Source organism: Trachymyrmex cornetzi, unplaced genomic scaffold, assembly GCF_001594075.2.
Source record: "Trachymyrmex cornetzi isolate Tcor2-1 unplaced genomic scaffold, Tcor1.1 scaffold446, whole genome shotgun sequence".
In the NCBI taxonomy this organism is placed as follows: Eukaryota; Metazoa; Arthropoda; class Insecta; order Hymenoptera; family Formicidae; genus Trachymyrmex; species Trachymyrmex cornetzi.
Genome location: NW_017299245.1, coordinates 57,281 through 84,886, shown reverse-complemented (window position 1 = coordinate 84,886; position 27,606 = coordinate 57,281). Strand labels below are relative to the sequence as shown.

Below are 27,606 nucleotides of genomic sequence, written 5' to 3'. Positions count from 1 at the left end.
TCATCCTTACATACCTCAGAAACTACTGCTTGGAATAAAAATAAAAAATAATGTTTTCACTTAATTTTTCGCAAACTTTCTTGCTGTAGTATTTCGAGTGATAAATTTTGGGACATCCTGTATATTCAGGCGTTGAAGAGAGAGAAAGCGAAGATTTTAAATGTAAAAAAAAGTGCAAGCAACACGAACAGTCACCTCGCGTCAACAATTCGGCGGGTTAAAGAGGCAATCGAGTACAATTTTCAAGTACATCACGGGCGTCACTTCCCACGCTAATTTTCGCGCGTAAACAACAGTTCTCTCTCCCTGTCGCGGCGCACCGTTACGCGGATTCGCCGATTATAATAACAGTACTCCGATATAGGCCGCCGGTCGGCTGCCTCGAATCGAATTCCAGATCCCCCGGAAGTGCAACGTGACTCGCGACGGCCAGGTGTTCCCCCAGGTTTCCTTCCTGCTATGCATCGATCGACGGTCGACGGTGCTGTCAGAAAAATTCAGCTAAAGTTAATCTACATCGGTGGAAATGAGCACAAATCATAAGTCTATTCACGTTGCTTGAAACCTCCAAAAATGTTTACACTTGGAACGAGATAAATATGAATGCTTTCTTAATATAAGGAGACATAAATCGACACGAATTAACACACTCGAGCACTGCAGTTTGCGGGGGTGGAAAAAAAAATCCGATCGCGCGTGTAAATAATCAGCTCGCTCGCGGATAAAGAATATGAAGATGCGAGACGAGCACACGGTAGCGGGGAACGCGGGGATCGCGAGAACGAGAACCGGTACGACTTCGGAGTTCGGGGGGAGCTGCAACTCTCTCGCGCGCGTCTCGAGGAGACGCGGAAAAACGGGGCCCCGGATCGTGACGTTTCTTCATTGTCCGCAGGAATTTTTCGCAGGAGCGAAAGCGCACGGATGATGGAATTCGCCAATTTACCTTGGCGGTACGCGGCACGGGAGAAAACCTGGAAAGACGCTGGAAGAACCTAGATGAAAAAGGGGAGAAAGGGGAGGAAAGAGGAATGGACGGGCGGATCCGGGTTGATTTCGCGATCGGGCATACGATTGAAGGAGGAACAACGACGATGACGACGACGACGGCGATGTTTTGCTGGCGTGGACAACGCTTCCTTCGACGCGAAGAGGAGCGTGAGACGACGAGATGAGTGTCCCTCCGTCTCGAGGCCACGCAGTGCGAGACGACGATCGCGACGTCGCGGCTTCCCGCATCACACACACGCGAAGAGATCTCTCTCCATCTCTTTCTCTCTTCTTCGGGGCCGAACGAGTGGACCCAGACAAACGAGAACGACACTCGAGGAAAACACCCACGGCGGCCAAGAAACGAAACGAAACGAAACGAAAAGAACGTCGGAGTACCGGAGTAGGTACGTCGGAGAGCGAACGTGGATCACGCGATCCGACGCAGCGCGGCGGACTCGGCGGACTCGACCGAGCCGAACGACGGGACGAGCGTGTGTGCTCGCGCCGCGGACCACCGCCGCTCGGGGCCCGGGCCCAGGGCCGTACGTCACGTACGTCTCACCTGGCGCCGCGCCGCGCAGGAGTCGGGAGGATCCCGTTTGCCTACAATCCCGATTGCACACACTATTCATATCAGCTGGTGCCTAGTAATTTTTCACTGCTTTACCAATGAGAATATTTTATTTTTAAATTAGCCAATTAGCGACGCGTGTGTGCAACATATAATATGTGCAATCGGAGCCTTCTCCAGGAGTCAGGTAAAACGGGATACCTTCCAACAAGAAACGGCAGAGACACACATGACATGGGCTGGGTTCGGAGAGACGCTATTAGCACTATTTGTGTCATTCTATCTTCATCGTCCATTAAGGACCGGTTGTTCCACCTTGTGGTAAATTTTACCTGTTAGGTAAATAGCAAGATTATCCAATCACATGTACGGATTACCAGATTTACCTCACAGGTAAAATTTATACCAAAAGATGGAACAACCGACCCTAAACATGAAACAAGGATAGTATGACACAAATAGCGTTGATAGCGCGCTCCCCGAACGCAGTCACGGTGTGACGTAGGCATCATTACTAGATTGCGGATATTTATGCAAAATACTTAACTGAATATTAACCAAAGCCTTAAACGGTCTAGCTGGATCTTAATGCTTGTATGATTCTTGTGTGAATTTATATACTACGTGTAGTCCCCAGAAACGCACGCCGAAATGATTTTTCAGTCTTGAAACGCTAACTCTATTAAACTACCGCAGTAATATCACGAGTTAAATTGACTAGCAATTTGACAAATGATATTACTGTGGTAGTTTCTGGGGACTACACACATAGTATATAAATTCACATAAGAATCATACAAGGATTAAGATCCAGCTAGACTGTTTAAGATTTTGATTTCTATAGTTTGTGTTATCACATATACGGTCCTATAATATATTATATTGAATATTAACCATCGGACAGTTTTAGCAGTCGATCGTTGTTCGTTAAAGAGTTATTAAAAAGTAAAGTAAAAAGGTTCAGATTGCCATCTGTAAATATGCATTTTATGCAAAATATTCAGTTAAGTATTTTGCATAAATATCCGCAGTCTAATCATTACAATTAACAAGGATGAGATGATCATTGTGTTGTTCTGAGTCGCTTCTCAAGAACAACAAGTCATTATGATATATGAAAATGATGTCAAACTTACTCCAAAATGACCATTAAAAGTTATCATTTTGTTATAGGTAGCCAGCCCATGATTAACGCTTCTAGCAGTAAATTAAAAATACTCAGTTCACGATGAACGCCTCTGATATTTGATTATAATTAGGCAAAGCACAATTTATGGTTGTGACATTTAACCATATCATTTTTTTGATAAATAAAAGTGATATTTTCACGAATAACATAAAGATACCTTTTAACTCATTCTGGCTTTAGTAATTTTTCACTGCTTTACCAATGAGAATATTTTATTTTTAAATTAGCCAATTAGCGACGCGTGTGTGCAACATATAATATGTGCAATCGGAGCCTTCTCCAGGAGTCAGGTAAAACGGGATACCTTCCAACAAGAAACGGCAGAGACACACATGACATGGGCTGGGTTCGGAGAGACGCTATTAGCACTATTTGTGTCATTCTATCTTCATCGTCCATTAAGGACCGGTTGTTCCACCTTGTGGTAAATTTTACCTGTTAGGTAAATAGCAAGATTATCCAATCACATGTACGGATTACCAGATTTACCTCACAGGTAAAATTTATACCAAAAGATGGAACAACCGACCCTAAACGTGAAACAAGGATAGTATGACACAAATAGCGTTGATAGCGCGCTTCCCGAACGCAGTCATGGTGTGACGGCGTTCATTACTAGATTGCGGATATTTATGCAAAATACTTAACTGAATATTAACCAAAGCCTTAAACGGTCTAGCTGGATCTTAATGCTTGTATGATTCTTGTGTGAATTTATATACTACGTGTAGTCCCCAGAAACGCACGCCGAAATGATTTTTCAGTCTTGAAACGCTAACTCTATTAAACTACCGCAGTAATATCACGAGTTAAATTGACTAGCAATTTGACAAATGATATTACTGTGGTAGTTTCTGGGGACTACACACATAGTATATAAATTCACATAAGAATCATACAAGGATTAAGATCCAGCTAGACTGTTTAAGATTTTGATTTCTATAGTTTGTGTTATCACATATACGGTCCTATAATATATTATATTGAATATTAACCATCGGACAGTTTTAGCAGTCGATCGTTGTTCGTTAAAGAGTTATTAAAAAGTAAAGTAAAAAGGTTCAGATTGCCATCTGTAAATATGCATTTTATGCAAAATATTCAGTTAAGTATTTTGCATAAATATCCGCAGTCTAATCATTACAATTAATAAGGATGAGATGATCATTGTGTTGTTCTGAGTCGCTTCCCAAGAACAACAAGTCATTATGATATATGAAAATGATGTCAAACTTACTCCAAAATGACCATTAAAAGTTATCATTTTGTTATAGCTAGCCAGCCCATGATTAACGCTTCTAGCAGTAAATTAAAAATACTCAGTTCACGATGAACGCCTCTGATATTTGATTATAATTAGGCAAAGCACAATTTATAGTTGTGACATTTAATCATATCATTTTTTTGATAAATAAAAGTGATATTTTCACGAATGACATAAAGATACCTTTTAACTCATTCTGGCTTTATAGGGTGCCTTCCAACAAGAGACATACATGACACGTCTTTGACGTGGTGGCTTATGGCCGCCATATTGGCCAGCTGACGTCATCATGCCCGTTCCCAATAGGGTGCCTTCCAATAAGAGACATACATGACACGTTGTGACACAGTGCATTATTACATTCTTTATTGTTCGCCAATATAAAATAAACAAGGATGAGATGATTACTGTGTTGTATTGAGTCGCTTCCCGAGAACAACAAGTCATGATATGAAAATGATGTCAAAATGACTCCAAAATGATCATTAAAAGTCATCTTTCAATCATTCGCGATTCATTTTAATGTCATTTTGACGTTATCGTGACTTGTTGTTCTGCTTGAGTTGTTGGAAGACACCCACAGTAGCTGCGTTAAACAGAGAAAATTAATCGGTTAGCGCTTAGTGATTTTTTTAATATGATTAATTCCTACACTTAGATCCAGTAAAGAATTAAAGGTAAAATCATATTAAAAGACAATTATCATATTAAAGAATCACTAAACGCTAACTGATTAGTTTTCTCTGTTAAACGTAGCCATCATCAGAGGCCAATTTTTATATTTTGTTTTTATATTTGAGACTAGAAACCATGTATCAGACGAACTTTTGATTGGTCCGTCGTTTTCACCAACTTCAGTAAGTGAGAATGAGTAAGATAGTACAAGTTAGAAGATGAAGGGATGAAAACTATAGTGATGTAAGTAACTTAATTATGACGTTGACAAAAATGTAAAAAAGTAATTTACGTCACTATGATTCTCACCCCTTCCATATACCCTTCTTTCTCACTCTAGTTTTGACAAAATTGCTAATTATGGCCAAACTTATTGGATCTCTAAGTTTTCAGATGTCATAAATCAATCACAATAGCACACATCTTAAGACATTACTTAAGACAATCTTTAAAAAATTTGATTGTGAATGACTGGTCGCAATTAAGGGTACGATTAACGTGCCACAAATGCTTTGAAGCATTCTTTGATCAATTGGTAAAAATTCTTTCTTCCGATTGGTCAACTAAAAAATTTAACTTCATAGCATTTGTAATTAATTTGTAATGAAACTTGATCGCACCTTAAGTCATAATATCGTAGGACGTCATCATGACGTCATTCATCACTTAGATATAGAAATAAACTTATAAGGTCACTTATAACGTGACAAATAAGATTATGATGAAATATGATGTTATTATGATTTTTATGTTCTATTTGGGGATCGGAGTCGGTTACACTTGACTTCGGATTATGACATTTATGACGAAGATATGATTTCCCATTTACTTCACTCTTGTCAAGATATAAATCTGTAGGAGTTTCAACAGCCACATCTTTGGAAAGCATTCTCGAGACCGTCGTTTAGAAATTCATGCGGAAGAAATCTAAGACCGATATTTATAATTATATAGTTCTTGTATTTAAGATTGTTTTCAGTAATGTATTAAGATGCTATGACTATGTGATCGATTTACGACATTTTAAAACTGTAGATAAGATAATCTTAAATACAAGAACCAACTATGAATACCGGTTTAAAACTTTGCAAAAATTTCTAAGATACTTGAAAATTTCTTAAGATAGCAACGTGGGTTCTTTCCGAATTTTATAATTTTTATTATAAACCAATTAAAAGTAACATAACATCAATGTTATAATTTCACACTCAACAATGTAACATACATGTGTTGTATTATATTGAGTGTGAAATTAAAACATGATTATGTTACTAATAATAATTAATTGACTATATTACTTTTAATTCATGTTTACTAGGGAATGCCTTATTACTATTTGAGAATAAATATCGAAGCATTTATAACTCTTTACAATCTCATCTAGGATAAGATCATTTTGGATACATCTAATTGTTCAGAATGTAATTATCATGAAAAATTAATCATGGAGGTTTTCAAGTGACGCAAAAAGAACTTATTTATGTTCGGTTTCAAACTCGTCTGTTCGATTCTCGTCCTAAATGAATTTTGTCAAGTGAAATTTTTTAATCGCGCCTCAAATTCATGTCTCGGAAGGTCAACGATCGATCGATCGATCGAATTATCTTCACTTTCTCCGGGTGCAATCATCCGTTAACTTATTTCCACGCTAATAACGCACGCTTTTTAGAAAACATGAAATTGAACATGCATTCGAAAGTTCACGTATGCGTTCGAATCGTTTCCATCATTATAGTCGATTTGCAGTCGTAACTGGTGGCCAGGGAGAGAGAGAAGGGTGTCTTAGCCGCGGGGCCCCGAGATGGTGTGGTACATCCGAGACTGCTCTCCCATCCGTTTTTCACTCGCCCGACCGGCTAGCTGCGGCCTGCGGCCCGCTACGATCTCGCAGGATACCGATCTTCGTATTTCGATACCTTCTCGAGCCGGACATAAATAGAAAACCCGGCGTCTCTCGCGGATCTTGCGGGTGAAAATGATGATCGCTGCCCCGCCTCAGCCCTCGCTGCCACTTTCAAAAGCCGCATTGATTTTCAGTGCATGCTGCAGGTTTAAGCGATACATGGAAAGAGTGATTTTGTTGAAGTATTTAAAAATTTAGGGAAATATAGATCTAAAAATATTTTGTTGGACTATTAAAATAATTAGGATAAGGTTGCCGAGATTGGCCCCCTTTTTTTGAACATTAATCTTTTTGAAATAATGAGAGTAAAAAAAATAAAAAGGCTGTTAAACAGCCTTTTATAAGACTTACTTTTATAAAAAGTTGATATGATGAAAATCAACAATAATCAAATAATCTACAAATATATTAAACGTGATTTGTGTCCTTGATTGAACCATTGGCATCTTGATGGGACCATTACTGCTTTGATTGGACCAAAGGTTTAATTAAAAAGCATCGTAGTTAATAGAAAATTGATTTAAAAACAACATTTTATGAATAAGATTATATTTATTTATTATCAAATAAAAATTAAACATTTGAAATAATTTTTTTAAACAATTGTCTGTTTCTACTCTTATCTTGAAACAATTTCGAACATAAAATAATATGTTCGTATGTAAACTTCTTTAATAATTAAGTTAATATTATAATCAATGCATATATTAAAATTTTTTAATATTTCTAATATAAAATAATATTATTTTGAAAATGGACCATACATAAAATAAATTTTTTTGCACAGAGATTTCTATAATATGTAATTAAGATAACAATTTTGAGAACAAAATTTAAAATAAAGACTAATTAAATCTTTGTCTTAATTGAACCAATTCCAATTATAGACACTCGGAGGTGGTCCAATCATAGTAACAAGATAAATAATGTCGTAAACAAATTCTCATTAATTTTATAGGAATTTGGCTGCTTTTCTTTTAGGAGTCACAGTCAAAGTGTCGTTCTATCTTTGTTCATTGAAGAAAGATATATAGAACGACATTTGTATCGATTGTGTCTCCTGAAAAGAAAGCAGCGCTAGCTCGATTAAAATTCCATTGAGATTTTATCTGAGGAACTTTTTTTTAGAACGAATTCATTACTTTCACTCGACGTGTCAAATCCAGAAAATAAAAGAATCACTATCCCTGTTGAAACGTTTAGTAATTTAAGATCCAGTATTTGTTGTTATATCTAACGTTATATAATAAAGTCTAATTTATTGGTAGAATTATATGAGGCTAAAGGAGTATTGTGGATCAAACATGCAGGAATGTAAATTTTATATGCGCTCGCAGCACGAAAGCCGTTTCCGACTTTTTATTGATGAATCGGGTTTATCTACAGTGACCGCTTTGTGGCGAACTAGGGCATAACGACAAATAACGGCTGATTATATTTGCGCTGTATTTGCCGGATTTAATTATGTAAATGTAAGTGCATCGGACACTATAGCCTGACACGATTTGCGAGAGCAACACACTCAGAGAAAGACAACGGCAGCAACTGGCGGCAACTACGAAGGTGTTAATTATATGAAACAAGTTTCATATGTAGAATTAATGTAAATAATTGAATAAAATGTTTTATATAGTTGCAATAATTATAATATAATTTATTCAGCTACTTACAACTTATAGGTACATGCTTGTACATTAATTCTACATATAAAACTTGTGTACTTTTACTTTTAAGTTTCCCCTAATATACATAGGTGTCAATATAGGTATTTTTTATAGCTAAACTAATGTACATTTTTTGTATTTAAAGTGAAATGGTATACGTTTAAAATTTGATGAAAGCGAGAAGAAAAATTCCAGTTCAGTACAGTAATAAAAAATAAATCTTGTGTTTTTTTCTGAGTGGATAGGATGATGTGCGTGATCAAAACAGTTTATAATTATACATGAATTCTTCGACACCAGTGACAATGTGATTCCTCACGCAACTCTTACGCAATGCCACGTGTTAATAAGTGGTACGTGTAGGCCATAAGGATCACGATCTACTTTTCGAAGCATCATGTAATTGCATCGCGTCGCCATCGAGAGCTATTAGAGGCTATTTTTTTTTGCGAGTCTCGTTGCAGCTAGCGACCGTTAAATCGCGAGATAGGAGCTTAATTGAATAAATTGATAAGCATCTGATTAATGTAATTTATCCGTTTATTCCGATTATATCGTGAAAATTTCGCGAATGAAACTTTCCCGAAGATGCCAGCTGTTATTCCATTCGCGGAATAGCCAATGAAGTTACCGTGGATAGCAATTGCAAGAACAATAATCCAATTCGTCATGATATGAGGCGGAAATTAATATGCCACGTACTGCTTTTGTCAAGGTTTTTGCCGTGCAAAAATTCTGCACTTCAGACGACGTTTTATTATACGAAAAGGAACGTTTTGTTAAAATATTTAAATATTTAGGTAGATATAGATTTGAAAATAATTTTGTTAAACTATCAAAATAATTACTTGATGAGCGATGCTGCAGTAAAAAGCTTTGACATTCCATAGCAACCAGTTTGAGCATGCTACATAATTATGCTGATGATTAATTTATTCAACAAAATTATTTTCAAATCAGAGTATCTATAACGAAAATTTAAAATACTTCAGTAAAACCGTTCCTTCTATGATTAGATCGGGTTAAAGTCAACCTGCTTTCCACGTCGCGCTACGTTGATCGGGATTCCGATTACGCCATTCACGTACCGGTGTCTTTTATTTTTATTTTTATTTAGCTGAATCGTCAAGACGTACCACGCGTCACTGTTCTTGGCGATAGAGAAGTTACGTCGAAGCGACCGTGCACGATGAATCGCTGCATTCCCCAACATAACGGGTGCGTTGTTCAGCAAGTGGCTCATAGCTCCGAAATTGCTCGAAAATTTCTCAGTCTGATGTGTTCTATCGAAAGTTTCAAGGTCGCAATTTCAACTTTTGATGACTTTAACGCGAGTAGACCAGTTAAGATTCGCGCATAAATTATGTATGTAATAATTGGTCTACTCGCGTTAAAGTCATCAAAAGTTGAAATTGCGACCTTGAAACTTTCGATAGAACACATCAGACTGAGAAATTTACGAGCAATTTCGGAGCTTAATTATCTCATTTACGATTAGCTCATTCTGCCATCTCAAAAATTATAATCAATTAAAGGCTAGGACGCTCGCACGGAATGCAACACTGAAAAAAATTTCTGGTTGAAAATGGACGAATCAGAAATTTCTGGTTAAATTTATTAGAATTCTAGTTGAGATAACCGGAATTCTGGTTGATACTATATTTCTAGTAAAATCTACTAGAATTCTTATTTTTGCCAGAATAATTATATTAATCAGAATTCTAATTATCTCAACTAAAATTCTAATAGACATAACCAGAAAATTCTGATTCGTCTATTTTCTACCAGAATTACTGTTTAATTCAACCAGATCATTTTTCTCAGTGAAGAGATCCGGATTCGACTTCCGGCCGAGGCAATATTTTTCGCAATAAGTTTATTACAGTTTTTTAAGATTAAATTTGAGAAATTTGGGGGGATTATTAATATTTCAGATTGATTGCGTTGAAAGTCCGACAACCATATCGGCACGCAATTATAATTTCTGAAATTAATTAATTTAAATGAATATATATAAAAGTTCAATATCTTAATATTCAGACCGTAGTGGTGCTTCGTATTTAAAGTAATAATCAATTAAGTATCTACACTCTGAGAAAAAAATAGCTTAAATTAAAATAAATATTTATTTGAATAAATGCCAACTAAACATTTATTTACAATAAATAAATATTTATTTAATAAAAAGAAGTGATCGTTAAATCAAATTAATGTTTTTTGTATCAAATAAAGATATTTTTATATTTAATAAATATTTAGTTGATATTATTCAAATAAATATTTATTGAAATTTAAGATATTTTTTTCTCAGTGCATACCCGAACGGATTAATTGAAAACAGATTCGAACAAGAAGAAAGAGTTTAAATAGCGTTTCTTGAAATAATTACGTTTAACAAGGAATGATGCGAGAGACTTGATTACGAGATTTATAATGAGTTTGGTACGTTAATCATGGAAAATGAGATACACGTATTCCTCGAAGATTAAATCCTTCGCTACAAACAAGCATATATCATGTGTTATACAGATATCCCTTAACAGCCGCGTCACAGATGAGCGACTACAGGTGCAGTTCTCCGATGATTCTAATCGTGTTATAGCTCTGTCTGCATGTAGCGATAAATACACACGGTGCCTCAACCAGCAACGTTAATTAAATGCTTCGAGAAGAAAAATTCGAGAATCCAACATCTCGCAAGTACACGAAGATTTTAATAACCGATCTAAACCAGTGTACTAAGGAAAAGTTTGTTTGATATTTGTGACTATAACTGCATGATAAAATAATTATGATCAAGAGTTCTATTTTTATAGTTATTACTGTTATAATTATATAACTGTATTCCATTTTTATAGTAATAGCTACAAAAACGAAAGTCTTAACTATAATTATTTTATCGTATAATTATGGTCATAAATGTACCGAAAAAGAAATTTATTAAATCTTAATACATATTTCTTTGAATAGTATACTAACAATTTACTTACAGTAAATAAATAAATATTTACTCAATAAAAAATGATAGTTAAATCAAATTAATGGTTTTTGTATCAATATATATATGTTTACATTTAGTAAATATTTTATTAGAATTCAAACAAATATTTATTAAAAGTACTTTTTTTTTAATGTACCAGGTGCTTTTCTTTCAGTGTCATTTGAATAATTAAATATTTATAATATTTATAATTTTTTTTAGAGTCTAGAGTTTTGCAAATACATTGATTTTTCAGCAAACACATTGATTTATCGAAATCCTTGAATCAAAATCTCTCATTATAGAGAGGAATGCGAGAATATTTCGCATGTTTCGTAAACAAGATGTTTCCTCTGAGTGTCCTGTATATATATTCTTATATCTGAGCATACAATGAGACTCAATCAGCAGTCTCGAGTCACTCCGTCAATCGATAATCGTCACGTAATCAATCGATCGCCGTTATGGTTGTAAAAACGATCGCGCCGGCGAATGCGATGACACTGCATGCTCGCGCGTTGCATGCATGCGGTTACGCATTTGCGCCAGCTGCCAACTGTTGAAATCACCGGCGGCGACGTGAAAATCACGGGGCTGTCGTCTTCTGCCCTTTCGCCGATTTTTTACATTAATACACGAAGATGTCATCCGGTAATATCTCGCGTGGCGAGGTCTTCTTTCACCCTTGTGAAGTTTCACCGAGAACGAGTTACATTCCTCGCATAATAGAGTTGTACACCCGAGGACTTCGATTCTTTCCCTCATTAATTTTTTTAAAACTTCCAAAAATTCAGGTTATTTTCTCTTTAAGGGGATGCTGGAGGGACTTAATTATCGTCATTGCAGTTTGATAAAAATCTTCGAATTGACTAAACGGAATAAAAAATCCTTTTACAGGATTAAAGTAAACGCAAAATCCTGATGTGCAGTGGATTTTATACTAAAATCGAAAAAAAGTAAAAACTTTTAATAAAAAGTAAAAATTTTTAACTTTTTTTTATTTTAGCATAAAATCCACTGCACCGCATCAGGATTTTGCGTTTACTTTAATCCTGTAAAAGGATTTTTTATTCCGTTTAGTCAATTCGAAGATTTTTATCAAACTGCAATGACGATAATTGGGTCCCTCCAGCATCCCCTTAAGCGAACATAAGCTCTAATCGTGTCGTTAATCGCGCTATGAAACAGACTACGAGCATTAATGTAGAAAAGTGATCATTTCTCAGTTTGTGAAAATTTTCGAGGGAAAGAATCGAAGTCCTTGGGTGTACATTTCAAGAAATCGATTTTATTTTATTCAGACTTGTTTTTTAATTAACCTCGGAGATCGATATATACTGTTATTGGTATCTCCTTGGATTTCTTCTGGATCCTCGAGCATCGAGATCCTTGACCGGAGACGACGGAAAAATTCTCATTGCGGAAAATAAGTCCTCGTGATTACTCGAGCGAGTCAACTGCGCTCATTTGCGCGGGCATCGGTCGGTTAATTACAGACGAGGGATTATATGCTAAAGCGGTAGCTCATTATCGAGGTGCTTGGGCTAAGATTAAAGTCTACGGAGCGTGGCACGAGCCATTGAAAAATTACACCTGTCTGAGTTTATCGACCAGTTTACTTCGCGCCAATAAAATAAATTTGTGTTTTGTATATAGCTGACGGCAATGCGTTGTGTTCATGGTTTATTTATCGCGCTTTGCTCATCTGCGCTTTGCATACCGAGAACGCGGTACGCCTTTCGCATTAAAACTCGGAAAGATATTTGCAATTATTCTTTTATTATACGTGGAAGGAGTCGCGATTATTTTTTAAAACGGGAATAAAAGTTAACGCGTGCGGCTTAATTGTCTTTCTCGAACTAATTGACTCTTTAATTAACAGTTGTAAGATTAACGGAGTCGTGTCAAGAACGCATCATGCATCGTAGTGATAATTGACGTACGATTGCTCGAGTTTTTGCAGCTACAACTCCGCAATTTTTCCTCTGGATGTTGAGAGCTTCGAAGTGTCAAGGTTAAATAGGAGCTTCGTATATATCATAGCATTTGATCGCGTTGCTTTTATTAAATTAGTATCACGTTACTATCGATTCTATTGTATGCATCGATGCCCATGCTTTTATTGTGATTATATGCAGCGAAAAATTACGATCGTACTTCTGACGACAGCAGTCGCATAAGACGGTCAATTGAGTAATTTAAGTGCGTATCTCGAAGCTTGAAAGAATTCGCTCGGAATTACGATAGAAACTGGAACGAGTTTGAATTGCATAAAGAAGAATTTGCCTGAATTTGCATGAAAATCCTAACTTTTATCCTACATATACAGTGGCTATCAACAATTTCCGACTAACATATAATTTTACGATTATTTTTGTTAATCTGTTTTTCAGCTTATATTATATATATTTAAATCTATAATGTGAAATTTAACCTAATGTGAGTCGCCACTGCTCCTACTAAATATATCGTTATTTTTTACTAAAATGATAATTAAATTTGACACTATATAATGTTAAATTAATACTGTATAGTGTCAAATATAATCATTGCTTTAATAAAAAATAACGATATTATTGAGTAGGAGCAGTGGCGACCCACATTAAGTTAATTTGACCCTATAAAATTTAACAGTGTAAGTCAATAAAGTCCGTATTATAAGTTGATTAATTCTTATTATAATCAATTTAAGAATTTGATATTTTATTAAAATATCAAAAGTATACTTGTTTATTATAAATATTTATTTGTAAAGATTTTTTATTCATATGCAATACGAATTATACAATTAAATGAAAACTTTTGGCACTGCCAAAAATTAATAAAAATTGAACTAAATATAGATTTGAAAATAACTTTGCTTGGACCATTAAAATAATTATGTAGGACTCTCAAGCTGATTGCTACAATATCAAAATTTTTTCGCAGCATGTTTGCTTACTATGCTTGAATTTCTTACATAATAATTTTGATGATCCAACGAAATTATTTTCAGATTAGCTAAATTTTCAGATACTTCATCAAAATCGTTCTTTCCACATATATATATATATATATATCTTTTATTAGATATGTTATACAGTATATATTTTAAAGTTATTATCTGTCTTTAAAGATCGAAGATGATTTTTCTTTCAGGAAAAACAAATAATCTTTAATTAATCGAGATCTCGTACATTCCATTTGCGGTTGATCTGATATCGCATGATTCCGCAATGTGCTCGACAGAGATAATCGTTTCTGACGATGGTTTTGGAAAAAAGTTAACGTCGGGAAAGAGTTACGCAAGACCGGGAGATCAGGCGATAACTTCCTTGGCTTCGTTGCGCCAAGCGGAGAGAACGCATTCCGCGTGTCGTCGGTAGGCAAAGTAGTCGCACACCTCCGTGTAGTGTCACGAACGGAAAAGAGCTGCATGTGCATTTCTTCCGCCGATCGATGATAACGGTCTGCGTGTGTTCATTCCGCTGTATGATTACGCGAAAGGAAGCAGAACCGAATAAAGGAGTCCCGCGTGGAACGCAAACGGCGCGGCGCGGCGCGGCGCAGCGCGGAGAAATAACGACTTCAAGGCGGTTTTCCCGATGAGTAATTCCGTTGCTGCAATTTACCTCTACATTATTTCTAATTTCTCTTGCAAAAATTACCGTTTTCTCTTCGCATTTCGTTTTCCCCTCAGTTCTATCAAACTTCTTCAAATTTCGTACGTCCGTCGTGCGCGAAAATAATCGCGGGATATCGCGAGTTAACGTAGCTTAACAAGTAGAACTGAAGAATGTACCTGAATGATATCACTCGATATATTTTTGACAATGATTTTATGATGAATTCTTGGTATAATGATGATTTTTTAAATAATTGTTTTTTTATTAAAAAAAAAATAACTTAAAAATTATTGTCATGTCAAGAATTCATCACAAAATCATCAAATCATTATGATTTTTTTCTGAAACGATTTTTACTTGATGTCATTTTGATCTTATAATTTTGTAAAAAAAAAGATAAGCCAAAACAAGACTCAAATAGACAAAAATTAAATTAATTAAGAGTTACAAACCTAACTAGATGTTTATTGTAAACAAAGTACAATTTAAACAACAAATCTTTAACCAGGTCATTAAAACATTGATAATGACCTGGTTAAAGGTCGAAACGTCGTTTGTTGTTCAAATTGTCCTTTGTTTAAAATTTAGTAATAAACATCTGGCTCGTAGATTTATCAATTTGATTATAAATTTATGTTCTACCTGGAGATCTTAGTTTTGTAGAATTAGAATTCGAAGAGTTAATATGGGAATCTCCGAGACGGTGTCGCAAGGTACGACCACGTGGTGAATTGTGTTCGCGTTCACGTAGGCAATGCGTCTGTGCGTATCCTCATTCGTAACCAAATACGTCCGCACGCTGACACAGTTGGTACTTCATAGCCACACCTACGATCGTATGCGGTATTCGTTATGCGCTCATATTCCAGGCGCTATTTCCATAGCGGGTGCAAGCGAAATATCGATCGGAGGAATGCACTAGCACGCGGGGTCCGATTACGCAACAATATCCGACATTCGATACTTTGTAGTGATCTCTATATATGATCATACAGTGAAAAAAGTCTTGTAATAATAATCAAGCCTTGATGATAGTTACTAAAAATGTGGTGAAATAATTTCAGTAAAATGTTCGATTAATTTGTATACAACTAATTAACATTAATTAGTTTTGGTTATATTAACCGAATGTTTTATTGGAATTAATATAATAACAGTAACTAACCGTTTTATAATTAAAAAAGTGAGATAATACTTAGAAAAGTAAAATTGCCAAAATCAATTAAAATAATGTTAATTATTATTAGAAGTTATAATTAGAAAAATAAGATAAAGTTTGAAAAAGTAAAATTTTTCAAATCAACTAATTAACATTAGTTGGTTTTGATAATTTTAATTTTTGAAATATTATCTTATTTTCTAATTATTATCAAACTATTGTTGTGTTTGGTAATATTTAGGAAATATTACGCTAAACAAAATACATTTAGCTATTACTAAATTTTTTTCAGCTCTCGTCAATCGCATAATAGAAAATATAAAACTTTCTGTTCTTTATCTTTTAAATTATCTTGAATTAATTTTTGTTTCCCCTGCTTCAAAACTTAATTTAATTTCAATCACTCAAAGTTCTTTATATATGTATAAAAGCTTGCCGAAATAACGAGAAATAATTGATATCAATGAAATATACGTGATTTGAATATTGTAGTAATGGAAAAATTACAAAATCAATTAAAACTAATGTTAAACTTAATTATGATTAAAATGCAATGCAGTGGAAAAATGCATTGGGAAAGTATTTATGTTATTTTTCTGTCGTTGGTGATGCGATATACGGAAAAGGGTAGATAATAATAGCTACCGGCGTTTGCGTGAATACGTAATCACATCGGAGTGCACTGTATATGGCATCTAAATAATATTATTCATACATCTAAATAATATTATTCATGCAGTGGCGCAGCGGAGCTACAGCCTCGGGTCTATCTATGGGCAACAATTTCACTTTCGGAGCGTTTCCTCTCTCCATTGCTTTCAATTTTGAATTTAATACATCAAATGTAATAACACAATTAAAAATATAATGTGTTGAATCGAGAACTCAAAATACTTCAAGAACTTATTAATTTAAGTATTTATGAATCTAAACAATTTGGATATCAGATAATATCTTTGTTGGATGAAAAATCGAACAAACAGGAGATCGACAATAACATGAACACCTGGGAAATGCAAAGTATACTTGTTTTACTCATATAAGGTCAGCCCACTATTTGCCTTTAATATAGATTTTATCTTTGTCGGCATAGAGTCATACAATGTTTGAGTAATCACTATAATGGAGTGTTCTGCTCTTTTAGTAGAATATATTTCCTTGTTTATAAAGTGATATTGGAAGAGGAATTTGCTTCTCACTCTATTTTCCAAAATTACTCTTTGTTTTGCAAAGCTTTAATATTTTTCTTGACCAGTGTAATCGCCTAATTTAAATATCATTGAATTTTAAGCAGTTTTAAAAAGCAGAGTGAGAAGCTTCTTCCAATATTTCTTAAGCAATTGAAAGATATATGTACTATTAAAAGAATGATAAAATTATATTAAATGTTAATGTACTGATGACTATTCAAGGCATTCACTGTTAAATTTATAATGCCAAATTATACCCAATTTGAGTTATTTTTAACCATTTCTAAGTAAGAGAGAGTCACCACTGTTTTTACTGACGTACTCAATATGTCATTAATTTAATTAAAACAATGGATCAAACAATTTAACTCAAGAAAATGTATTAAATTTGAGATTAGTTTATTATTTAGTTTATTATTATTAAAAATAACAAAATGTTATTTAACTTAAAGGGATTAAGTTGCTTCTTTTGATATCTAATAATATTGTATGTTTATTTTAACAAGAATATAATATGCATAAAAGACAAATGGTAGGCCAATTTCTTATAATAATAAAACAATTAGAACATTTCCCAGATATTTACATTTATTTTATCTGTATATCGCAGCGAAATGTTTCTTTACGTTTTTACGATCGCTGGATGTGTTTCTGTGAGACTTTTACTACAAAGGCATGCAGTAGCGTTACTTAAACGGCGAGACGAACGACGAACTCGTCATTCCGCACTGATCGTGGCCTCGCGCATTATGACGGCGAGGTAGCGGCAGAAAAAAAAAGATTCAGGAAGCCAAGGAGAACCGATGACGTCGGATATGGGTCAGTGGGACGTCACGTGAATGCGTGAAATCGCAAGTCAACGACCTGCCCGATGACCCGCTGACTTAGAGACACGCTTGCCTCGCATGCCTGGGACGCGGATGAACTCGATCGCTCCGCACGTCTCCTTGACGATAAGTGCCGAGGAATGCTCGGCGGCACTTATCATGGAATCAGAGTAATTACGTTCGAGAAACTTCACGGGAGAAAAGAAAACCCGCTCCCTGACAGAGAAATTAAATTGGGACTCGAAACGAAGATAACACTTCGATTTGATTCTTTAACTTGGTCCTGATAAAGTCACCATAGATTGATAAAATACCGCAAATTCTCCACTATTTTGATGCCAAATGCTAAAAGAATATGCTATTGCTACTTTATGTAAGGTATCTCAGACTTTGCGTGACACCTGTTAATAGCAGATTTCTAAGACCACTTCAAGACGGAAATTCTAATGTCGAGACTACAGTTTAAAACAGACTAGTTTTTGAAAATGGAAAGGGTTTAAAGTTATCCAATTTAAATTGAACTGTCCAAAATTCGCGCACTCAGTAATTTTAGAGCCTACACTGAGAAAAAACACTACTGTTGATTCAATTAAAGTCTGTCACTAAGTAATTAATTCATGTATATTTTTATTGACATAAAGGCTTGATTACTGAAATAATAATTTATGCCTTTATGTCAATAAAAATATACATGAATTAATCACTTATGTTAGTGACAGCCCGTAATATAGACTTTAATCGAATCAACAGCATTTTTTTGAATCAACAGTAATTTTAGATCTTAATTTCCGGTATTGAAGTCCTCGTGCTGAGAATGACTGCGAGGAAATTTCTCGGTTACCAAGGAAAGAAACTGCGTTCTGCATGGGCCGTAATGTTGCTTCAGTGTGCGCACATTGGGCAAGATAACGCAGAAATTTTGCAAACCATCGTTTGCAGATTGCAGAGACCGTCTTTAAAAGTTTACACGGAGCGTGAAGCCGGGAACACGCGGGAGGGAAATACCGGAAGTCGCTCTTACAACATTTTCTTCATTCGAACGATAGCCATTGGAAATTGAGTCGGAGATAGCTTTACCAGAGCTGATAGTACTAAAGGTCATAACGAAAACAAGGTCTACGGTAAACAGTGAATGATTTCCATGATAACTCCGCCGCGAGTAACTACATTGTGAATTGCGCTCGCGGGCGTGAGAGAAAAGAAGTATTACTTATAGTTGATGTGGCGAAGCATGACGGAACTCAAGGTGGATTTGTGCCAATGGTGTGCTATTTATCGAATGCACGTAACACTTCCTTAAGCTAACACTTAAACTTAACACTGCACATTCCTCGTTTCTTTTATGAATATGAAAAATTCATGTTCAATGTATCGATTAAATAAGATTACAAGTCAAATAATATTGTGTGATAATACTACACGAAACAAAATGATGATAACAACATTCTTTTAATTGAAAATAATTTTGTTAATTTAAAAATAGTATTAATGAAACAAATAAATTGCTCTTGTTTTTATAAAATGTTATTTGTTTCACTAATAAATACTGTTATAGAATTAACAAGATTATTTTCAATTAGAATTATGCTGTTAATACTTGATTTTTTTTTTATGTGAAGTATAGAATGATAAAATATTGACAAATATCAATATTATGTATACGAAAGGCTGTGAAAAATAAATGAATTACTTTCACTAAGAAATATTTTTCAACATCATCGAATGTATCAAATAAGAAAAATTATTATAATTAAAAAGATAGTTAAAAAATACAAGCTTTATATGTTTTGTATAATTGAATATTATACTATTAAAAATATTAATAACAGTATGTTACGCAATATAAAAAAAATGATAGCATTTTAAAAAGTTTAAAAAGTTTATTAAATCGTGTGATATTAAATACCAAAATATTTTCGTCTCATAAAAATCGTCATCAAATGAATCATCTTGGTAATACCGATTTAATTTGACTGAGGATAATCATTACGTATTAATTCTAATTTGCGTACATCAACTTTCGATGAATCGCTCCGAGGTTCAAATCATCGTTCGCACGACGCATACTTTTAAACAACATTTCAACGTTAGGTATGCATTCCAGCTTTCTTAATGGCAACGGCAAAGACTATCGTGCATTCCAGGAGATATATGTGCCCGTGCACGTGCAGGTGCAGTGGTGCACACGCATGCACACGTGCGTGAGTGCGTTCATTCGTGCGTACGCAGTAGGAATTTATTCTAGCGGAGAAGCGCCGAGGTCGCCGTATCGGAATTTGACAAAAGAAAGGTGCGCTAAAAACCTCACCATGAAAATTAAGATATTTGCGGCAAAGACAGCGTACAAAGTACCGGATACAAGACAGCATAAAACATTACGCAAATGAAACGAGATAAATGTTCGAGCTTTAACTGTTAAAAAGTGCTGTAACTGTTAAAAATATTTCAGCATTTTCGCATTTGATATTTCGAAATCATGTATTATACTCCAGATATTGGAATATCCATCCATTGGAGAATCCATTACTAACAATAATTCTCCACTTTTAATAACTGTTATTGGATCTAAAAAGATTATTATTAAAAACACTATTATCTCATTTAATAGAAATTCCAAAAATGTCGACTTTTAAAAACTATACCAAATTTTTCAATTGCAGTGTAATCATTTATAGATTAAAACATGTGTTTTTAACAGTAATTCTTTAGATCCAATAACTGTTGTTGAATCTGAACAAAATTGTTATTTGAGTATAAATCCCAAAAATGTCAATTTTTTATTAAAAATTGTAAAATAAACGTTTGTGAATTTCATTAAAAACGTTTGTTAAGAGGCTTCGGGACACGATGATAAAGTAACTTACCGGGGATGACTTCCCCATTGAACGTCATTTCGACCAGATGTGCAACCGCTTCATGCGGCACAAACGATGCCAAGAAACGTTGACTGCCTAGCGCTCTCACAAAACTCGTGACGTGTCCCCCGTTTACGAGGATTTCCAAGTTTCCCGAGCCGGCTCTCGATCCATCGACTGACAAACAAAATCTTTTATTATCGGAGACGCACTTGTGCGGTTTCGCGATTTCACAATCTCAAATACATACTTTCAAATTCTACCGGCTGGTTCACCACTCCGTTCGGGATCTTCCCAACTTGAATAGCTCGAGCATTATATGCCTGCGATCTAATATAAACAAATCGTTTCAGAATAATTTAACTAAATTTAAATTTTTATTTAAGAATTTTCTGTTAAATTCTTAATAGAAAAATTTCAATCCTGACGAGATTTTTTCTTAATAAAAACATTTCCGACTTATAATTCTCCAAATTTAATTTCATAAGTTCCTTTAGACCTCAAATAAACAAATTTATATAAACAATTCATTTTATGAATAATTTAGATACATTCCTATTTTTTAATCCTAACGAGCATTTAATAGAGACATCCTCGAATTTATAATTTTCCGAGTTTAATTTCATAAGTCTTTTCAGGCTTCAAATAAAAATTACATTTTTTTCTCGGTCATATAATAAATATATACAGAATAATTTAATATTATTAAAAAAAATAACGCCTAACTAAATTTCGAGATAAAACTATCTTCTTCGTCGTTGAACGAACCTGAAGGGCGATCCCTTGATTTGCTGACCGTTCACCAGAATTTGGATGACATGTTCGCCGACATCTTCAGCAGTGATGGTGTACGTCAAGCCGCGCAACTTCGATTTCTGTATCGGTACGGTCTTGCCATTGGGACCTGCGAGAGGCATAAAGGCATACTTTATCGTATATTCGCGACACGCAGCGTTAACGTCGAAAGTCGCAACGGGATTTACCGGTAACGGTGACGGACACCTTATTGGGATCCACGCCGGTGACGCTGAAAGTGGTCGGCCGGTGTACCGGCAACGTTTCCAGTGCGCTTCCGGTCGCCACGATCGTGCCACTCTTGCCAGATGACGCGGACACGTAGACAGCACCGCCGTTGTTCAGGTACCTGTCATGAGTCGTGGTACCATCCGTTGTATCCGCGATCTTGCCGTAGTAATTGTTGTTCTTATTCTTCAGAATGCCATGCGTGCGAGCGGTCGTTGGACTGTCATACCTTGGACCCACACCGTAATCGGGACTGGACGATTTCTGCACAGCCGAGTAGCTCGTCGTCGCAGAGTGCGACGATACGTTCTTAGCGGAGTAGTTTTGCGCATTCTTGTAGTTGTTGTTCAGGAAATTGTCGTTCGGACTGCTACCGCGGTTTTCCGCGGTTGGCGAGTTGTTCGTCAGATTCGCGAGGGATTCGAGACTGCCGTATGACAGCAGCGACTTCGTCTTGGCAATCGCATCCCAGGAATCGCGCCTTGAAGTACCACCCACCATCGAGGATACCCGCACGTTGCTGCTGGTATCGATGATACCGTTGTCCGTTGATCCTCGCCTGTTAAAGGACGCGTCTTTGTCGCCGGTTCGTGGGCTGAAGCTACGGTTTACAGGACTCTGCGTGGTGCTATATGTCATTGGACTACGGGTCGGCGAGCGTGATCTCTTCAGGGATCCCGAATTGTAGATGTCCCTAGATTCTTTAATGATGTGAGTGGTTGGGCTCAAATTTGGCGATCGCGATCTGTTGAGCGTATTGGATGAATAAATATCCTTAGATTCTTTGATGAAGCTGGGACTCTGCAGATTCGGCGATCTCGAGCGATGGTTGTACGTGTTGCTGCTGTAAATTTCCTTCGTCTCCTTAAGCAGCGACGGGCTGTTCATGTTCCTCTGCACGGGGCTGTGATTGATATGATTCGGCGAGCGAGTGCGGTTCAGCGAGTTGGTACTGTGATAGGTCGCGGAGTTCTCGGTGACATAGTTGTTGGACATTTTGTACGTCGGACTGGTCTGATGGATGGGCGAGTAACCGCGTTGCGTCGGACTGATGGACTTGTACACGGTCGAGGTATACATCTTCTGGGTTGGACTGCTCTGTTCCGTCGCGGACACATTCATTCCGTTCATTCGTCGCTCTAAAGACGATACCTTGGACCGCTCCAGGCTGGACGTGGACTCCTTCGACCTGCGGGAGCCCTTCTGCGTTCCCACGCGTATGGAAAACGGTGAACCACGCACGTCCGAGCCATTAAAGTAGACGTACACTCGATACTTGCCGTCGTTATTAGGCACGAAGGACACTCGATACTGCATATGACCGAAATCTTCTATTCTGTAGGGTACCGATTGCTTGTCGTGGACGATGTCGATAATGACGTCGCCGAGTCCGCCCGTCCCCCGGGCGTCGATGATAAATGAAAAAGGTTGTCCGGGCATGGCGCCGTCCGTGTCCAAGAGCTGTGATTAGATAATTTTGTACACGGAAAGAGAACAGTTTTACTGAAGTATTCAAAAATTTGACCAGACACATCTGAAAATAATTTTACTAGGCTCTCAAAATAATTATGTATAGGATATTAAAATTAGTTATGAAAATATTAAAAATTTTTGCAATATTATTATACTTAAATGTTCTATATAATTATTTTGATAACTTAGCAAAATTATTTTTAGATCTATGCCTGATTCAATTTTTAGATATTTATACATTTTATTTCAACGAAATCGTTATTTTCGTGTACACGCTTATTAAATTATTTCCAAATTATTCTGTTGATTGCAGTAAGTATAGAAATTAATTACAATGTGTTTCAAAGAAAAAATATAAATTATGATTATATATATATATATATACATAATATATGTATAGATATTTATTTGATACATTTAAAACATATTGAAGAGAATTTTCACATAAAATTAGAAAATTTTTATGTGAAATTTTTACGCATGGTTAATTTTACTTTACACGAATTGTAATCGCAAAATATTAGAAAGTATAACTAAATATAAAAGTATATTCGTAAATAATATCAACATGATAAAACTGGTTTTGCCTATAAATTATTAATTACGAGTTGATTATATAAACTGCGTGCCAGACGTATAAAATGGAGGATGTAGAGGATAAAAAACTCATCTCTATTTACAAATAATGTTAATACGTCATTTTACCTTGATTCCATTAGGATCGAACACGAAGCAAGTAAAAGGACCGCCTTGTATGTGATTTCCCTTGTGCGTTATTGCGATACTCCATTCTCCCGTCTCGTCGGGTTGAAAGGTCGCCGTGTGCACACCATCCTTTTCCTTAACGGGGCACGGTAGTGATCTTCCGGTCGGAGACCACGCGGTCACATCGATACCGTCATGACTAGTTCCTGATACAGAATTCCAATATTCTGACTCTGTTCACCGAAAGTGAATCCTTTCGTATTGCCAGAAGTACATACCGTAACTGTTGACTAGAACCTCGACGATAGATCCTATAGCGCAAGGATCCATGCCCGGAGATTTGATTTTTGTTAGTGGCGGCAACACCCTAAAGTAATAGGGACATTCCAACCGTAATAGGCCGTTACACCCTAATATTAATTGAGTTTCTCAAATATACGGTCATAAAATATATTGTATAAATTTAAAAATACAGAAGATGGGGTATTTAATATTTCCCACATATATTTAAAAGAAAATTATTTAAGTAAAAACTAACTATTTAAAAAAATAAAATAACATAAAAAGAAGAGTTAATGAGAGTGTAATTGGAGCGTTAACTTGGGTAAAAATGGTCTTTATTTACAGTAGTTATTATTAATTTATGTTTATAACTAAGTATTATGCATATATATGAAGACCATTTTTACTCAACTTAATTAACGCTCCAATTATTACACCTACACTCTCATTAGCTCTCGTTTCTACTTTTTACTTTTTTACATTTTCAAGAATCTTTTAGAGCTTTTCTTCATTTTTTCTTATTTTTAATCATTTAATTTTTGCATTTTGTTTGCAATCTCTTAAGCTTCCTTTAAAGCATGAAGATGGAAAAATTCGAGGATATTAAAATCAAATATCTGTGAAAATCCTATAATTAAGTAAGAATTCTTCTTTTTTTTTTAAATTACAATATTTTATAATTACGCTGTCCCTTTAACAGACCTTGTGCATGCCCACTTCTGTAGGTACGAAAGTGCCTTTGCCGTGAACTCCGTTCCACGTAAGCCTGCACTCCACGCGTCCGCTGGGACTTATGATTTCGCCGCGCACTTCCCGCACGTTTACATCTTTGGTGAGCATCTCCAGCTTGAAATGTGCCTGCGACCAAATTGCATACAATTTGTTTATCGTCGAAGTAACTGAAGCTTCGAGATATAAAATTCTGAGAGTATTTTGTTGGATAAACAAGCAGGGATTTCTTGGATAAGGACTGTGGAAGGAACTACAGCGGTGAAAATTCGTCAATGCTGACTAGTTTCGGCGCGAAGGTGTAATTAACAAACAATGACTTAACCAACCGGTTGTTGCACTCGGGCGGATGTACTGTCGACGTGTACGGCAATCTGTTGACTCGCTTGAGGGCGAGGCTTCACCCACTGAAAGTACGCTGCGTATGCCATCACGCCTAAATGCTCTACATTCTGATCAGCCATGTCCTTCGCTTTCAAGATCGGCTCTACGCCCAACTTCTTGCCGCCGTCAATACCTTACAGAGAATGTTTGATTAGTTAGTTTATCAAAGAATTTACTGAGAATTTTTTATTAAGAATTTATTAGCGTAATACATATAAATAGTACATGTAAATATAAAAGGTGTACCGGACAATTTATATTATCATAATTTATATTTAACGTATTTCTTATATTTTTACAGCAATCACAGTTCTACCTTCACAAATTATTCATTTATTAAATTAAAGAAACAATGCAGTATGGTATCATTTTGATATACACAAGCTATTCTAAAATAATTATATATTCTTTTAATCACAAATATTAGAACAATTTCAGTTTTTTCTCCTAATAAAAATTTGACATTAAATATTCTTAAAATGTATTTAATTTAAAAAAATATCTTTAGTTTTTAGCACTAGATAACATCTTAACTGTCAATTGTGTACATTTAGACACAATTTACATATTAAGATGTAATATATTACCGATATTTTCTGATGTACAAATAATGTAAAGTTTATATCAGAACATACCATTTCTTCATGAAAGCATGCAATAAATTTAAAAAACATTTATATGATTGTTATGAGTAAAATATTGGAAATTGCTGAGGATTTTACCCATTTGCAAATTATGTTCCCACGCGGAAGGGTCGGTGTCGAGTTTTTCAAAGGGTGGCGCCGGGCCGCCCAGATTTCTAACGATTCCGCACAGTACACGACCGTCGTTCCAATCCGTCTGTGAAAGAAGTATAATTGAATATCACTGTGAGGTATTATACCGAGGTACTGTTACCGGGACGCCTCATCTCCACCCACCGTGAAGTTCCGTATTGAGGTGTGTGATAATTGCGAATTGACCCATCGTAGCGTTGCGTGAAAGCCTGGCGAGCCTTCCTTCATAAAATACGATAAGTAGGTCATCCCTGAGAGTTCGTCCAGGTAAGGTGACGCCAGGTAGTCCGGCTCTAACACCATGGGGATGTCGAACTCACGCTTCGATATCTCCATGGCCTTGCGACAATTGTAAACACTGCAAAAGTAAATTAATATTAAAATAATAGTACACAATATAAAAAATTGGCAGTACCATGACATTATACTTTTATGACAAACATAATTTCACACTCATAAGTTATTAATTTATTAAATTAAAGAAACAATTGCGATATTATTTTGATATAAATAAGTTAAGTATCGTAAAGTGATCGTATATTCCTTTAATCACGATAATTTAACTATGTACAATAATTTCAATTTTCTTTTCTAATAAAAATTTAGCATTAAATATTCTAAGAATTTATTTAATTCTCCACGGTTTTAGTCTTCGGTATTAAATAACTTCTTAACTCTACATTACTCGTATAGTTCTTTTTAATGTAATTACTCATGTGGGGTGTTTCTGACAGTCAAAGTTATATCTTAATTTTCATTGTTCTTTTTGATGATTTACAATTAAATATAGATTGATAACATTTTCTATACATTATTTAGATAAATATAAATGTGAACACTTTTTAATTGTGAAACAATTTGTGCTGAATATAACAACGTGTATAAATAGCATTTAGCAAATTTATAAGATTGGAATATTTTGAATCGCGAGCAATGAAGGATTAACTCTTAACTGTGTACACAGTTTGGTTTTTTTTTGTAATTGAACATCAGTGACGATTTTATTTTATTTATTTTAAATTAGGAACTCTTATAATTTCAAGTACACATTGAGAGAAAAGTGTTTGGTATTTGTTACTATATATAATTGCTCGATAAAGTAAATATGGAGCTCCCATTTTATGGTTATTGCTGCTATAATGTTAATAATAATACCCGTATATATATTTTCTTAAATATGAAAAGTTACACTATAAATTATAATAATTTCAAATATTAATATAGCAAAATATCAAGTTAAAAGAGAAATAAAATAAACATTTTTATTCAGTAAATGCAATTGCAATTATAGTGAATATAATTATTTCTTTAAATTTACTTATTTATTTATGTCAATAATAATTAAAAAATATGTTTTAA

The 27,606-nt window shown here is 35.2% G+C and overlaps 1 protein-coding gene across 1 annotated transcript in view; it reads right to left on the bottom strand.

Annotated features, from left to right (window-relative positions):
• Positions 1 to 27,606, bottom strand: part of jbug (filamin-type immunoglobulin domains fbug) — a 53,008-nt gene that overhangs the window by 15,585 nt on the left and 9,817 nt on the right. Inside the window, exons 5-14 of the mRNA XM_018513027.1 lie at positions 26,392 to 26,605; positions 26,194 to 26,311; positions 25,417 to 25,604; positions 25,057 to 25,216; positions 24,355 to 24,486; positions 24,077 to 24,282; positions 21,859 to 23,359; positions 21,644 to 21,779; positions 21,126 to 21,205; positions 20,885 to 21,052 (exon numbers count right to left, since the gene is read on the bottom strand). Of these exons, the coding sequence (XP_018368529.1) occupies positions 20,885 to 21,052; positions 21,126 to 21,205; positions 21,644 to 21,779; positions 21,859 to 23,359; positions 24,077 to 24,282; positions 24,355 to 24,486; positions 25,057 to 25,216; positions 25,417 to 25,604; positions 26,194 to 26,311; positions 26,392 to 26,605 (2,903 nt within the window). The remainder of the gene's footprint in view (positions 1 to 20,884; positions 21,053 to 21,125; positions 21,206 to 21,643; positions 21,780 to 21,858; positions 23,360 to 24,076; positions 24,283 to 24,354; positions 24,487 to 25,056; positions 25,217 to 25,416; positions 25,605 to 26,193; positions 26,312 to 26,391; positions 26,606 to 27,606) is intronic.